This window comes from Alexandromys fortis, unplaced genomic scaffold, assembly GCF_014885135.2.
Source record: "Alexandromys fortis isolate MF-2015 unplaced genomic scaffold, M_Fortis_MF-2015_v1.1 scaffold_13, whole genome shotgun sequence".
Taxonomy (NCBI): Eukaryota; Metazoa; Chordata; class Mammalia; order Rodentia; family Cricetidae; genus Alexandromys; species Alexandromys fortis.
The window spans coordinates 10,358,804-10,375,246 of record NW_026067908.1 but is presented as its reverse complement, the minus strand read 5'-3'; the positions used below and the strand labels follow the sequence as shown (position 1 = coordinate 10,375,246).

At 41.7% G+C, this 16,443-nt stretch overlaps 1 protein-coding gene across 3 annotated transcripts in view; it reads left to right on the top strand.

Moving 5' to 3' along the window:
• The window catches only part of Lepr (leptin receptor), an 84,215-nt gene extending 68,978 nt beyond the window's left edge, over positions 1-15,237 (top strand). The window contains exons 18-19 of one of the 3 annotated variants that reach the window (XM_050136268.1): positions 858-933; positions 10,363-15,237. In XM_050136268.1, coding sequence (XP_049992225.1) covers positions 858-933; positions 10,363-11,187 — 901 coding nt within the window. In that variant the 3' untranslated portion in view covers positions 11,188-15,237. The other 2 variants (XM_050136267.1, XM_050136266.1) reach the window with 2 other exon arrangements.
• The last annotated feature ends 1,206 nt before the right edge of the window (positions 15,238-16,443 follow it).

The window sequence follows — 16,443 nt, the reverse complement described above, 5'->3', positions numbered from 1 at the left end:
CCTTCCTTCCTTCCTTCCTTCCTTCCTTTCTTTCTTTCTTTCTTTCTTTCTTTGCCAGGGTTTCTCTGTAGCTTTGGATCCTGTCCTGGAACTAGCTCTTATAGACCAGGCTGGCCTCAAACTCACAGAGATCTGCTTGCCTCCGCCTCCCGAGTGCTGGGATTAAAGGCTTGCACCACCACCACCTGGCTGAAACAGTTTTTCTTTATATACATCCAGTAATTAGTTGACATGTAACAAGAAACCCTGGACAGTATATTCTTAGGTTTGGTAAAAATGGCTTTTAGGGTTCTGCAATCTGAACTGAAGATTTTAGTGAGATCTCAAGACCTTACAAGTAGCATGGTGACCAGAAGCAGTTCATCATGGCAGCAGGCTCTGCCCCCCAGAGGACAGAAAGCTCCTGGGTATCTGGTTTGACAAATGGCCGCGAGTTCCCTGGTGACTCTGTGGTTGCCAAACCACTCGCTGAAACACGAAGTTTTCTCACTCATGTCAGATCCACAGAAGCTTTAATCCTCCATCAAACGGAGGGAAGACATTGCAATCTGATATCATGCTTTAGTTGAAGGACAGGGGTGGCACCCTAACAGTGGGCCCAGGTGACCAATGGCCATTTAAAATGTCTTCTAAGGAAAATCTGCCTGGCACACAGCTTTCAGTAAAAAAGGGTTGGTTATTAATTTCTTCTTCACAGACATTCAGTGAGATCACTTTGCAGTATCAAATGTAAACATGGGTCCGGCCCTAGAGAGGCGATGTAGCCCACTCACGCTGGCACTGTGTGCTCGCTAGCTGCTAGTGCCTTTTCATTCTGAGTGTGTTTCTAACCACAGGGCTTCATCTCTCCTTTACAGAATGAAAAAGCTGTTTTGGGAAGACGTTCCAAACCCCAAGAATTGTTCCTGGGCACAAGGACTTAATTTCCAAAAGGTCACTGTTTATGTATTTTAACCCAGAATATTTCAGGTTGCATTTTAGATAGAGCTACCAGATCTGTCCACATCTTTAAGGCTTAGAAGGCTTTGCTTTGTCCAATTCATTTTGACGAGTCTGTTCATCATTTGTCCTTAGTAATAGCCGGGTGTAAGGCTTTGGTCAGAGGAGACAAACTTCAGCCTTCATCCCATGAGAGCTGACAACACACCTATCTCCTTTTCTGGTCACGGTGAACTAAGAAATAAATTCTACCACGGAAAGGAACAGCATAGACAGAGAATAGATAGTTGACTGATTTTTGTTTTTCAGTACAAATGAGCTGTCTTTAGGCAAAAAGCTCAGAATCGATATTATGTTTCTACTACTTAATTGTCACAATTACTTACAAGTACGTGTTATTTTCAGATGCTGCAATCGGAAGGATGTAGTATAAATAAAACTCAGCGATGGAGATTTGTAGTTGAAAGAAAGATTTTCAACACTTGCAGCATTCAAAGGTCTTAATAAGTATCAGTTATGGTTTTATGCTACTGTTTACATATTTATACATGATAGACTTTGAGTTAGCCCTGGGGTATTCTGTCATCGAACGTAGGAGAGAAAAACAAAAGCTTGTACTGGTGAGGTATCTTATTCTAGACCCAGGATTAGCTTCCCCAATTGGAATTTATTCTAATTGTAGCTATTCTAGATATTGACACGACCCACGGGGAGAAATATGTTTTCTCTTCCAGCCTAGCACAGATATATAGGCATGGAAAAATGGGAGAAATTTTGTGGAAAACATCTTGCTGGGAAGAGAAGAGAGAAAAAAACTTTTTAACTCTTTCATTTAAAAAAAAAAATGCTGCCAGCAACCCACTAACCTGATCCCCCAGCCTTCAAATGGCATGCGACTTGCGGTGAACAGGATACAGCATTGCAGCCAGTCCATGAGAAGCAGGTGCCCGTGCACACACCATGAGCAGCTCAGCTGCTTGAGTCAGAGTCCCCCATCAGATGAACTAACAGCCTGTTTCCAGAAGCGGCAGCTGTGCGGTTTTGCATATAAGCATGCGCTCTGTGGCATCTTTGCTTTCTCCAATGCTAGCTTCTTCTGCCTCTGACTCCCCCGCTGTGCCCTCCCAGCCTCTCTCCCGGGGCTCCTTTTATTTCAGGGGTGCTCCCGAGTTGTTTTCAACTCACAAAATACCGCTCTTCTTTTCCTTCCACAACTGATTCGTGCGATCGCATTTCTCATGATCGTGGTGGCATCCCGGATGCACACGCGCATCATCCACAGATGTGTGCAGTGGGCACAGGGCGAGTGCTTACAGATGATAAGGAGCGATTGCCGCGAAACTCTAGAACAGGCTTTTAAGACATCCTCCTTGTCTTCCAAGAGCAGGGTCCACCAAGAGTGGCTAGGTGGAAGGAATCAGAACTTCTCTTTTGGCTTCTGTGACACTTGTTCCTTTTTCACTTCCCGTGTATTCATTTTCTCAGTTTGTAATTTTACTGAAGACCTGTCCTTTGCCAGTCACTTTTGCTATACCTCGGGGCTATATTGGTAAGAAACACTCTGTATGTTCCTGGACTGTACAGTCCGGTGGGGGACGATAAACCCTTACCAGGTTATCATTAGAAATCACTTCGCAGGTCTAAGCTCCAGTGTGCTGAGGGCTAGGATGTGGAAACCTGTCTTAGGGTATGGATGGGTATGAGGGGGCATGATTAAGAGAGTGACATTTGGTCTGGTTGTGATGGTGCACACCTGGAATACATATCCAAGGTCTTGGAAAGCAGAAGGAGTGGGAGTTGTTGTGAGTTCCAGGGCTACATGGTGGTTTTGAGGCCTGCCTGGGTTACATAGAAACAAACAAGCACAAGAGAAAGAAGAAAGAGGGATGGTATTTCAGTCAGACCCAGATGGTGGGGAGTCGTTACCTGACTTCATGGTGTTATTGTAGATACTCTCACAGTCAATTGGCGATGTGTTCTCAAACTGGAAACACAGAGAACAGACTAGGCACATTTTCCTCTTACCTACAAAGTTTTCTTTTCTAAGTTAAAACAACCAAATGCCCATCTAAATAAAAATCGTAAAGCTTCAAGGCAGTCATGATGCTGCCTCTAAAGGAAGCTAAAATCCTCTCACCGTCCAGCATGGCATATTCGGCATTTTATCTTCATATTTTAATGGAAAGGAAATCTAACTTCTACTCAAGACAGGGCATGGCCAGACTGACCTCAGCAATTACAGTTTGAGCCTGTACCAGATTAACGTGCCCTCCTTTCCAAATGCCTGGCAGAAATGAGAGGACCTAGGCCGGGTCAATCAGTGGCCGTCTTTAGTCTCTGGCTTACCTGGTGTCTCACTTCCCCCTATTGGAGCAGAGGAGGATGCTGTATTTATCAGATCATCTGGCAGAGATTTTAAGTAAATTGAAAGACCACCCTAAACTTTCAGAGTCTTGGAAATTGGAGTGAATTTTTTTTAAAAAAAATTTATGTGTGTATGTGTGCAGCTACACACAGAGGCCTGAAGAGGGCACCAGAGGACCCAGAGCTGGAAATGACAGAAGCTATCTGACCTGGGTTCTGGGAAAGAAACCCAGGCTCCCTGGAAGATCTGGAAGCGCTGCTAACTGCTGAGTCAGCTCTCCAGTCCCTAATGTGTAAATTATTTTTAAAAGACAGAGGGTTATGAATATCCCCATTTGTGAGAGATTTCTCTTTACCTTTGCAAATAATTCACTTTCTCTTTTTCAGTATATGTAATGTTTATGTATTTTTAGGGTGTAACAAAGATACACCATTAAGAATCAATGACAAGGGGCTGGAGAGATGGCTCAGAGGTTAAGAACACTGACTGCTCTTCCAGAGGTTCTCAGTTCAATTCCCAACAACCACATGGTGGCTCACAAACATCTTTAATGAGATCTGGTGCCCTCTTCTAGCCTGCAAGCATGCATGCAGACAGAACATAATAAATAAATAAATAAATAAATAAATAAATAAATAAATAAATAAATAAATAAAAAGAATCAATGACAAGACAGGTTGAGGGTGGGTTGGTAGCTTGCCCTGACTACATACCCAACCAGGTCTTATTAAAACCTGGATTCACACCCAAGTTCCTCTGACAAAGTGATAATTCTTGCCATTAATTTCATATTACCATTGTGTCCCCTAGTGTGGTTAATACTCACTAAATGACACACTCAAAGATAAATGAGATGGTCGATTGGATGTTACATTTATTTTAACACAATAAAAAAACTTTAGGTACAGGATCTGATTTTTCTAGAGACCATATCTATAAAAGACAAAATCCCCTTTATATTTACAAGTGAACACATAGTCAACATCTTTAAATATCAGAAAAATGCAAGTTAAATCCACAAGGTACCCTCCACAGCTTGTGGGCTGTCCATCACAGAAAAGCCAGAGATACTAGTCAGTAGGGACACTGAAGCTTTCTGACTGCCCTTGGGAATATAAAGACAGTGCAGGCTCTGGAGAGTCTGGCAGGTCTTTCCATCTGAAACAGGACTTAGCGATCTACCCTAACATTTCTACCAAAAGAATGAAGAAACTTTTGCACGAATATGTATTTATGAAAATTCATAAAAGAATTGTCAATAATAACCTGAATTTGAATAAAAAATCCAAATGACCTTCAAATAATAAATGAATTATCAAAATATGGCATATTTATTTCAAGACAAAGGAATAGATAGGCAAATATATATCCCAGGGCATACTGCAAAGGAAACAGCCAATAGAAACCCAATGTTTTTAAAAATCAATTCAGATTCAGTAGTTTTTTCTTTTTCTTTTTTTTTGGTTTTTCAAGACAGGGTTTCTCTGTGTAACAACCCTGGCTGCCCTGAAACTAGCTCTGTAGACTAGGCTGACTTCGAATTCAGAGAGATCTGGCTGTCTCTGCCTCCCGAGTGCTGGGATTAAAGGCGTGCGCCACCACTGCCCAGCCTGATTCAGTAGTTTTTTAAGTAATATATTTTAAATCTATAAATTTCCTTTTACTTTTCAAATCCTGATTTGTAGGAGCATTACTTTTTATGGATGTGCCCTATACCTATAAGACCCAAACATCTAAGCTCATCTCTAACTTTTCCCTAAAATTAATTTTCTCCTCTTTTAACATTTTCATTTCTTTCGCTTATATTACACCAGAAGCAATTCTGTCTTAGTCAGTGTTCTATCGCTGTGAAGAGACACTTTGACCAAGGCAACTCTTATAAAAGAAACCATTCGGGGCTGCAGAGACGGCTCAGAGGTTAAGAACATTGCCTGCTCTTCCAAAGGTCCTGAGTTCAATTCCCAGCAATCACATGGTGGCTCACAACCATCTGTAATGAGGTCTGGTGCCCTCTTCTGGCCTGCAGGCATACATGCAGACAGTATATTGTATATTATAATAAATTTAAAGGAAAAAATTTTTTAAAAAAATAAAAGAATTCATTCAACTCTGAAGGCTTGCTTAGAGTTTTAGAAATTAGTCTATTGTCATCACGGTGCAGAATGTGGCAGGACACAGGAAGGCATGGTGCTGGAGATGTAGCCCAGAGCTTTACATCCTGAACCAAGATGAAAGACAGAAAGAGAGACATTGGGCCTGAGGTTGGCTTTTGAAACCTCAGAGCCCACCCCCAGGGGCACACCTCCTCTAACAAGACCACACCTACTTCAATAAGGTCATACCTCTCGATCCCTCTAATCCTTCTCAAACCATAAACTGAGAACTTAGCATGCAAATAGATGAGCCAGTGGGGGCAATTTTCATTCAGCCTCCACATTCCACTCCCTGGACTTGCAGCTATATCATAATGAAAACTGCATTCAGTCCAACTCAAAAATTCCCAGAGTTTTTCATAGTCTCTACACCATTCCAGAGTCCAAAGGCCATGTCTTTTCTGAGACTCAAGGAAATCCCTTAGCTGTAAAACCTGTAAAAACCAAAATCAAAAAGCCAATCACATGTTTCCAACATACAATGGCACAGACTATATATTGCCATTCCAGAAGGGAAGAAAGGTAGCATGTTGAGGAAATGTTGGACCAAAGACTGAAACCCATCAGGGCAAACTCCAAATTCTGCTTCTCCATGGCTGATGTCAAAAGGCTCTTCAGATCTTCGCCTCCTTCCAGCTGCATTGACTGCAGCATGCTTCTCTCTCTTGGGCTGGTTGCATGTCGTGTCTGCAGCTTTCCTGGCAAGTATCCCAGCTCACCATTGGCCTAGTGGTGTCTCCATTCTGGGAACTCAGCCTAGTGAACCGCCTCCCCCCCTCTTTCCCATGGGACAGCTCGTCATTTTCCACCTTTCTCTGTTCTGAGCCGCCCACCACCCCTGCTGGCAGGAAGCATGGTGCCAGTGTTTGTTTGGGTGCATGCCCTGGCCCTTCTGTCTGCCCTTTGAAGAGTTGGAGAGGAATACAAGTGTGTAGCTTAGGATAGACTATTGACACTGTAGTCTCCTGCCTCTCTCCTCCCCCAGTCGCCAAGACTTTCAACTGTTTTGCCTTTAATCTCAGCAGGTCACTTTTCTATCCCTAAATTCTGTCTGCTCCTAGAGCAGCGTGAGGATGCTGCCAGAGATTCATGGGCATTGGCAGGTTTGCCCTGCTCTCTGACTTTCTCAGTTCTCTGCAACTTTAGAAAAACTTACTTTTTCATTTTTTCTTCAAACAGAAACTTTTTGAACTACCTTTTTTTTTTTTAAAAAAAAAAAGAAAAGATTGTTATTCCTCTTCTCCATTTCCCGCATGCCTGTCACATCACTTTAATTTCCCAAAAATCAGCACCCGGGGAACAAAGTCTATTGTCTTTCTTTTACTTTTTTCTTCTCATCACTTAACCCTTATCCTTTCCCACCCCTCACACTCTTCAGTGTTGCTGTGGATTTTATCCTCTTTCTTCTGTGAGTCCTTGTTCTTTTACCTGTTCTGCTGCTGCTGCCGCAGTCTTCCCTGCTGGAGTGATCGGTCTGTCTTTAGACTATCCCTGGCATTCTGTAAGGAGAAAGAAGTCCCTCCCGACCCTGGCCCTCCCCTCTCCTATGCATATCACTGTAACACAACACAAGAACATAGAGTCTGAGTCCATGGAAAGAGAGGGGTTGGAATCTTTTGTCGTTGGCTTTCTGCATGACCATTTTATTTTGCTTTCTTATTTTGTTCTATTTTATTTAAACAGAGAACGGACATTCTTTGAAGTCTCTCATGACCACCACAGATGAACCCAATGTACCAACTTCCCAACAGTCCATAGAGTATTAGAAGATGTTTACATTTTGAAAGAGGGAAACAAACCCAAACTATTGTTTGAATTACTAAGAACTAACATATGATGAACTTAATAGAGACATGTACGTTTGTGGCCACTATGTGGGTTTGATGTACTTCATTTGGGGTATATGCTTAATTATCAGAACACCTAAAGTTTGATATTAATAATCATGGTCTCTACTTTCAAATTTTTATTTTTCTGGTCATAAAATGTTAATGGTGTGACTGTTGCGGTCAGAACATATTCTCTTTCCAAATGTGGTAGAAATGTAGTCAAGATTGCTGGAACTAGGGAGCTCAAACAGGCAACTTCTGACATCCAGCTTTGCAAAGACAGCGCCCCGCCCCCCCACTACAGGGAAGGTATTTAGCTTCTATTTCTATGTGTGAAAGCTTCTCTACTAGATTTTTTGGACACTTATAAATTCATGAATTTCAGATTCTTTTGAATAACATGGCTTTTGTGTACCAAACTTGGAATAATCTAGGAATTTTAGTTTTCTATAGTCTTGAACATGACTTAAGTTCTAACTCTTATTTTAGTTTAAAGAAAGCCAGAAGTTGTGGCTTGCGGTGATCACACACCAATGGAAGCCATGTTTCATATCAGAATAACCCCACACAGACCAGTGGAAGCTATCCTTCATTTTAGGATAAAAACACACACACACACACACACACACACACCAGTGGAAGCTATGTTTCATATCAGGATATCCCCCTCCCACACACACACCAGTGGAAGCTATCCTTCATTTCAGGATAACCCTACACACGCAGGTCAAATTGCCCAGAGCAGAAGAGAGTAACAACCTCCATAAATCAATTTATTTCCACTGAATCAGCCGAAGACTTCTGGCAGACAGGAAGGTGTGCAAGAATGGGAGACTTTCTGGGATTTTACAAGTAGGTCCTGGTGAGGACAGGGCTTTTCTCCCTGAAAAACAGATGTCTTGCCATATCTGTATGACATTAATATATAGTATAGACTTTATTGCTTACATTCAAACTAAACCAAATCGATGGACACAGATAACATTCAAATTTAAGATATGTGGGCCACTTAGATGTGATTGGTAATTTTATTTGGAAATCTAAAGAAAGTTAAGACACTAGGAGGGTTGTACCCCCTTTCCTTCATTTAATATTAACAGACATCATTGTACTATAATGTCTAGCTGCAAACTTGTGAAAGGTTGTTTTTTAATTCTTATATCCACAGAGTGAAATAAATTTTGAACAAACATACTTTGAAGAAGTTCTGTGACCATTGATAATATATAGTTCCGTAATGTGTGGTTACAAAGTGTTTCTTATTTAAACCTTCCACGTGGATGCTTTTTAAGATGCCCATGACTTGTTCCACTATTAGCTGTTCATTAAGAAGGTTTAGGCCCGAGGCTGGAGAGATGGCTCAGTGGTTAAGAGCACTGACTGCTCTTCCAGCGGACCCGGGTTCAATTTCCAGTACCCACATGGCAGCTCACAACTGTCTGAAGATCCAGTTGCAGGGGATCTGACACCTTCACACCAATGCGCATAAAATAAAGTTAAATAAACCATAAAAAAATATTTTTTAAAAAAGAAGGTTTAGGCCCCACGGAGGAGATGGAACAGATCATTTGAAAAACACACATGAACTCAACCGCATGCTATATGTTGTTTCTATTTTTCCATATTGGTAGAAAGAAGCAAAATGAAAGGATCGGATGTCAAGCTTGTTTCAACTTTTTAAAAAATTCAGCAATATATGTAGTAGAAATATTAAGGGGAAAATAGAATGTTTGGAGGAAGTCACAAATGTACAGATTCCTGTCAGAAACAGTGTGGGAGTAGGATCCATTTTCTTCTCGTAGCATTTTAGCAGTGTTTGTCAATCAGTATTTTAACACTGACATAGGTCTATGCCATTACAATAGTTAGGGTTCAGTATATTTATTCCTCTACTGTTTAATCACTAATATATTTCAGCTAAGAGTTTGCAACTGCTGTGTTTTTATATGGGATATGCTTGCCATTGTGAAGAACATTTGAGTATACTGCTATCTCAGGCCATAACTCAGAATTCATTTTATTAGCTTAAAAAAACTGTAACATTCAGAAGCTAAATCACACGTATGATCTATGAACTGAATGTACTCTACTTAGTTGTCTGATCCATTCAGTGTGATATATCTGCAGTATTTTTATTTGAATTCTATGTTTTAAGTTTACATTGTTTGTACTGAGCTTATTTGCACGCAGATTTTTGATTTGTAGCTGCTTGACAGGATTTCATTGTTATGTAACCCTTGTTCTTATAAAAAGAAAACATGCTGTACATTTGTCTTGTGTGTTTGTCTTCATTCCATGTGTCCCATAGGATGTATCTTTACATGAAGTTATGTATAAGGAATAACAGTGTTCAAGTCTGTCAGTGTCTCTTTCATCATCTTCAGCAAGTAAGTGCCATTGGTTGTCAGTTACCCTCAAGCAGATTCTCACTGTGGCCAGAGGCAGGTATGAGAGTCAGTTACTCCCCCTCTGCATGGTATCCTACGGTATGAAGCAGTTGTTGGTACTCTCTAGAAAACTTGTTTCACTCCTTCAGTTGTATTCCAACCTGGTTTTCTGTTTGTTGGTTGGTTTTCATGCCTAGAGATCAAATTTTAATTTTGTGGAATTTGCTATAACATAGAATGGCTTTTTTCAGAAGTCATTTTGTAGAAGTTGTTATCAGATAGAATCGCTTATAAAATATAGTGGATGACCACTATAACATAGAACGGCTTTTTCTGAGGAGAGAATTCTCCAGTCACAGTGCCCAGGCTCCATGGAGGCTGAAGCATTTGCAGCTATGGCTCACTTATTTGTAGCCATGGCCATAATGGAATATCCCGCTCATTTTTACCACTGAAGAGTGAGTTGTGTGTTTATGGTTGTACCATTTGACAAACACAAGTCTGACTTTGGAAAGCCAAGACTGACTCTCTCTTTCTGGTTTTTGATATTTCAAGTTTTCAACCCCAAATTGTGTTATTTGTAGTTGGCTGGTGTCCCTTGGTTTTAACCTTATACGCTGGCCTTTCTGCAAGTGTGAAAGAATGGAAGTTGTAGCAAACTGAACATTAAAATGTGTCTTTTCTTTTAGCCGGAAACATTTGAGCATCTTTTCACCAAGCATGCAGAGTCAGTGATATTTGGTCCTCTTCTTCTGGAGCCCGAACCCATTTCAGAAGAAATCAGCGTCGATCCAGCTTGGAAAAATAAAGATGAGATGGTACCAGCAGCTATGGTCTCGCTTCTTCTGACCACGCCAGACCCTGAGAGAGGTTCTCTTTGTGTTAGTGACCAGTGTAACAGTGCCACCTTCTCTGGGGCTCCAAGCACCCAGGTAACTTGTGAGGATGAATGTCAGAGACAATCCTCAGTGAAATATGCAACGCTCGTCAGCCACTCGAAAACGGTTGAAACGGAGGAAGAGCAAGAGCTTCTACACGGTTCTGTCAGCAAGAGCATCTCCAGCGAGCACTCCCCACTGAGAGCATCTTTCCCTGGCAGCTCCTGGGAGATAGAGGCACAGGCATTTTTCCTGTTATCAGATCAGCAACCCAACACGATTTCTCCACCAGTTTCATCCTCGGGGTTGGATGAACTTTTGGAACTGGAAGGGAATTTCCCTGAAGAAGATCCGAGTGAGAAGTCTATCTACTATTTAGGGGTCACCTCCATCAAAAAAAGAGAGACTGATATGTTTTTGACTGACGATTCAGGAGTCTTGTGCCCATTCCCAGCCCACTGTCTGTTTAGTGACATCCGAATCCTCCAGGAGAGTTGCTCACACTTTGTAGAAAATAACTTGAATTTAGGAACTTCCGCTAAGAAGACCTTCGTACCTTACATGCCGCAGTTTCAAACCTGTTCCGCTCACAGTCATAAGATACTGGAGACGAAGATGTGTGACCTCACTGTGTAATCTCGCTCAAGCAGTCTCTAGTGTTGTGTGCTCGTAGGGCGTATCATGTGTAACATATTCTTTTATTGCTGTGGATGTGGGAGACAAGCGTCAGAGTCTAGTGTGAAAATGATTGTTTCCAAATTAATTGTGTCTGTCTTCTCTCACTAACACAGACAAAACAGAGAAGGAAGCCTTCATGAGTCTAGCAATGTAGATGGACTCTCATTGAATATACTGTCAAGCTAGACCGGGGTGGTCTCTTACTTCTAAGATCCCTGAGATATAATTGTCTCAAGGGAGTTTTTTTTTTGCCTTACCTTGAATTGTCTTGTGTTGTGCAATTTCACACATGGGCACGTGCACATTTAAACTGGCCAGGTGTCCTTGTGTGCTTCGGACGTGTGTGACATGTTTGTACTTTGTACCACCCGACTGTGTTCTTTGAAGTCTCCTGCCATTAAATGTTGAATATAATTAGAGAATTGAACCCTACTCTAAGAAGTTACACTTTTGAAGAGGGACGGGTTAGCCCGTCACGTTGCAGCAAAGCCAGGATCCGCGACGAAGGAGGCAAGTTTCTGTTAGAATGACACTTTCGTCACCAGCACTGGGATGGCAGTGTGAGCAGCCTGGAGAGCAGGGTGCCAGCCTCAACTAGAGTACACGGGAGTGATTGTTTTCTGAGGGACTGCCAAATGCCACTGCATGCCTCTCTAGGGTCACCGTCGCTCTCTGTCTCCACCCGGTTGCTAGTTCTCCCCTCATTGGCTATCACTAGTTAAAGCAACCGCTGTACTCTACAGTTTGCGTACTTTAACTTGCTTACTGCAGTGACTGCAGGAGGGACAGGCTCCACATTTTTGCTGTATCATTATCCCCTGCCAAGGATAAGGCCATTAAGTCATTTGTCCCAAGTCCCAGACTTAATGATCGATGGAACCAGAATTCAGATTTAGTTTGCATCTTTTAAATGCTACTGACTGAGTTTTAGACCTAGCTCTTACATTGCCCTGCTTTGAAATCAAAACAACTGATCTTATCAAAGAAGACCCAGTGAGAGGAAACAGGGTGATGGTTGAATAATTGAGACCTAGTCTTGGACTTGAAAACCGATGTGGGGATGTATTATTTATTTCAGTGTTTGATGTAGCAAGATGACGCAAAGACAGCCTAGCAAACAAGAAATCAGGTAAAAAAAAAAAAAAAACCTGCACGTTCAGGTGTCCACTATCAAGAAGAATTCCAAGAGTATCAGTATCGTCAGAGTGAATACATTAGTGCTAACGGTATGCTAACGTACTGCCGAGCGTCAGCAGCCTTTCATGCTGACCTGAGACTGGGGTGTTGGTTTTACCATCAACCTAAGTAGATCCCGCCCTGCCATAGCTTCATGGTGAGCAGCGATAAGTGATAAGACAGATCCTTGGCCGTAATTAGATTTTTTTTTCCCAGACTTCATGTTCAATGAAACTGTCATATGCCCTGAGTTAGTAAAATGGCCCAGGATCCTACCGTCAGCTGATGCCTGCTCTGGCATGAGAAGGCCGAAGAGCACAGTTGGTGTTCTGTGCAAAGATACAGGAAAATTTTTGTTTCCACCGGTTTTCAGTAATAAATTATTACATGTTGAAATTGAAATCTATCACTTTTAATATTTGCCTATTGCTAAAGCCTATTAATTGAAGGTATAGTATAGGAAAGGTGCGAAATTTAAAATTTTTCCCCACTCAGTGTATAACTAGAGATTAACCACTGGGCATGTCTGCGGGGAAAGTGTGGCTTTGGGCTTTCTGGGCCCAGATCAGTGCGTAAGAGAAACCAATGGGTATTTTGTTCAGCACAGGAGCAAAAATGGTGTGTGGGTGCCAGTGAATTCATAGATCCAGCAGTCATTGAAATGCTGCCGGTTTGAGCTAGAGGAGTCTAGGGACAGCATAGGAATGGGAGCGCGTTGATACTGTGCGCATTTGGGCTAGAGGAGTCTAGGAAGAGCGTAGGAATGTGAGCTCATTGCTGTGCCAAGATGAGTTTCCTTCTAAGAACACAAATCACATTGGCAAGATTGACTGACATTTGCCGTCATAGTCAGAGCAGAACTGAGCTGCAGGCTTTGGCTTATGGGTACCCACAGAATAATGTCAAGTTTATTGCCAGTAACTTGGGTTCTGATTTCCACTTGTGAAAAATGATTTCACTGTTGCTGCATGCTAGTCACTGGGTCCTTGTGAAAATTGTTGCTAAATCAAGTTTTGTAAAATTTAGGGAAAATATGTGATGTTTGATAACCCAGAATAATCCCACTTTTCTTTCCAAGGCTCCTATAAATGTTTAAGGGATCAAGAAGTTCAATATGAATTTTGGAGTTTTGTTTTTCAGTAGTTTTTGAACTTATCTTTGGTGTTTGGAGTTAACCCCAAGCCTCACGTCAGCCTGCCAAGAGCTCTAATTCACTGAGAAACAACTTCCACACTCGACCTCTAAAATCTTGTGATGAAATTGGACAGTGGGGGTGCATGCCTGTCATTCCAGACCTCGTGTCATTGCAGAGGCAGGCAAATCTCTGAGTTCGAGACCAGCCTGGTCTACAGAGTGAGTTCTAGGACAGCCAGGGCTACACAGAAAGACTCTGTCTTGAAAAACCAACCAATCAACCAAGCAACCAACCAACCAAGCAAAAAGCAAACAACCCAAAGAGCAACAACAAAATAAACCTGCGATGACTGTGGAGTTTTGACTATGTCTTTTAAAGGTCTCAAACTGAAAAACAACCACTCTCTTTAAATTCAATTATAGAAAGTGAATTCATCGTGTGAGCCATGGCTCACTCCAAACAGTGAGAAGAGAAATCATGTATTAGCAATGGCAGGATTTTATGTTTCCTAGATCAACACCCAAACTCCGAAGAACAAAGATGAAAAACCAGAAGCCGCACTGTCTCTCTGAGAGTCAGGCTCCTAATGCAGCCTTATGCTCCTTCTGTAGATGCTCTGCATTTGACAAGAGAGGTCCCTTTCTTTCTAAAAAAGATTTGGGTAAAGTTCCCAAGCCAGTGGGAGAGCCTGGACTTGAAGTTAGGATTTCTGCCCTTTGCCTTGTCAGTCTGGCAATTCTTCTCATACTTTTTCCTGTAAAATTAACCCCTTTCCTGCCAATGCCAAGCATATGTTCACATCCCTCTAGTAGTGTTGACGTTAGCTACCGAGAACCGCAGGAAAATAAACTTTAGGCTGGGAGAATTGAGAGGCATGCACATCGGGAGCGTGGGCAGCAGATAGACAAATCAAGAGCTGCTGCGCCTACAGCTCTATGTCCCTTCCCGTGGATGTGAGCAGATCTCTGATACCGGGTGACTCTCAGAGGAAATTTATCTTTGTTCATCCTCCAACACTCATCTTAATAGTTGCTTTAATGCTCTGAAGTAGTTTCTCGGAAAAACCCGTTCCCGGACTTTAAAGCACAAAATGAAAATGGCGCACCATAGCATGATTAAGCTCAGGCTGCAGGTGGGAAAGCCCTTGGTGTAGTTACAAAGCCTGTGAAGAGCCATCTGTGAGACGGAGGCAACCCAGGCAGCGAGTTTACTCCCTTGAGCCTTGAGTTTGTAACAGTCAAGGCTTCTGCATGCATCGTCAATGTTGAGTGAGCAACTTAAACTCCAACGGGTTACAACTGAGACACTGTGACACAGGTTTCTATGAGCAACCTGAAGTGGATTCCATGGATGGGGTTTGTATCGAATAAATTATTTTTATATAAAATTTATCAGTATTTATTTTGGAAAGTTGCACTTGAAAATGTCTATTTTTCAAACTACACAGAGCAGAAGATGCGTAACACTAAATTTCAATGTTACAAAGATCTAAGTGGGTTTGTTGTAAGTAAAATATTTATCCAAAAAACATGGACCTGAGAATGAACTTGGAAGATGTTTAATTTTGTAGTGAGATTCCTATATTGTACATCTTCTACTCTTGGAACTTGTGTCTAAGTTCTGGGCAAGGAAGTCTTTCTGTTTCATGAGAATTTGTATGATAATAAATGTTATAAACCTAAGCACTGGGAGATGTATTACCCTGCTTCTCTGTGTGTCCTCACAGGTCTGAGGGTTAGCATCATAGTCACAGAGACATATGATTTCATCTTTCCATTGTGCAGGATCAGGGTTAGGATCCTGAGAGGTGAAAGTCAAAGGAGAATTATTGTGGACTTAGGTTACTTGGTTACTTTACCCATAACCTTATAGTTTATGTAAATAGTTAATATAAAGTTTATATCTGCTGTTGGCCTTTGAATGAGCCTTGGAATTCCTATGAACATTCGTCTCGCATCTGGTAGGAGTCTGGAAACTCCAAGATCTAAAATCCTTCTCATGGTCACTGAATCCCACTTACCCAGATGCACACTGGGCTCTAGCAGTATGGCTACCACCTGTGATGAAAGATGCCCACCCGAATCATTAAGAAAGGTTAACCATCTTATTCCCTTAGAGCTCTTTGTTGGCGTGTTTAGTCTTCTCTTGGAATGAGTCATTATCACGCTTTGTTATTTAGGCTTCTAGTATTTTGCATTTTTGCTATTTTAAACTGTGCTCTGACATTTATTTTTAATTTAAAAAGGTAAAGAGTAATGGCTTCCTTTGATGCTCAGTCAGCAGTTACCAGTCCCCAAACCTCCTCTATTATCATTACACGGTGGTGGGTGTGTCCTTTCAGGGAAGGGATCAAACCTGGGGTCTTGCTAGTGCTAGGCAAGTGCTCTACCGCTGAGACCTATTCTCAGCCCCACCATGTGTCTTAAAAGCTTTATACAATTAGGATTACTATGTAATTAGAGTAACAGCTAGTGATTGCTTACTAATTACAATGTATCCTTTTATAAAGATGACTTAGGGGTTGGAGGGATGGCTCGGTGGCTGACACTGGATGCTCTCCCACAGCACTAGACTTTGGTCCCCAGCACCCACTTCAAGAGGCTCACAACTGCCTTAACTCCAGCTCCTGGGGACCTGACACCCTCTTCTGAACTCAGCAGACATCCATGCTCACGTACCCATACCCCTCCATCTACTTAACTAAAAATAAATCTTAAAAGACAAGACTCTTAAAACCATAATGATTTTTAACAGCTCAAACTTCAGGATATCTAGATGATTTATAACCTCATATTAGCAATTCTGAAATGGGCATTCTCACAGACAATTACATTCTGACACATATTTTTGCAAAATTACTTCTCAGTACTTGGTTGCAAGTGTTAAACCCAACTCAAATTGAT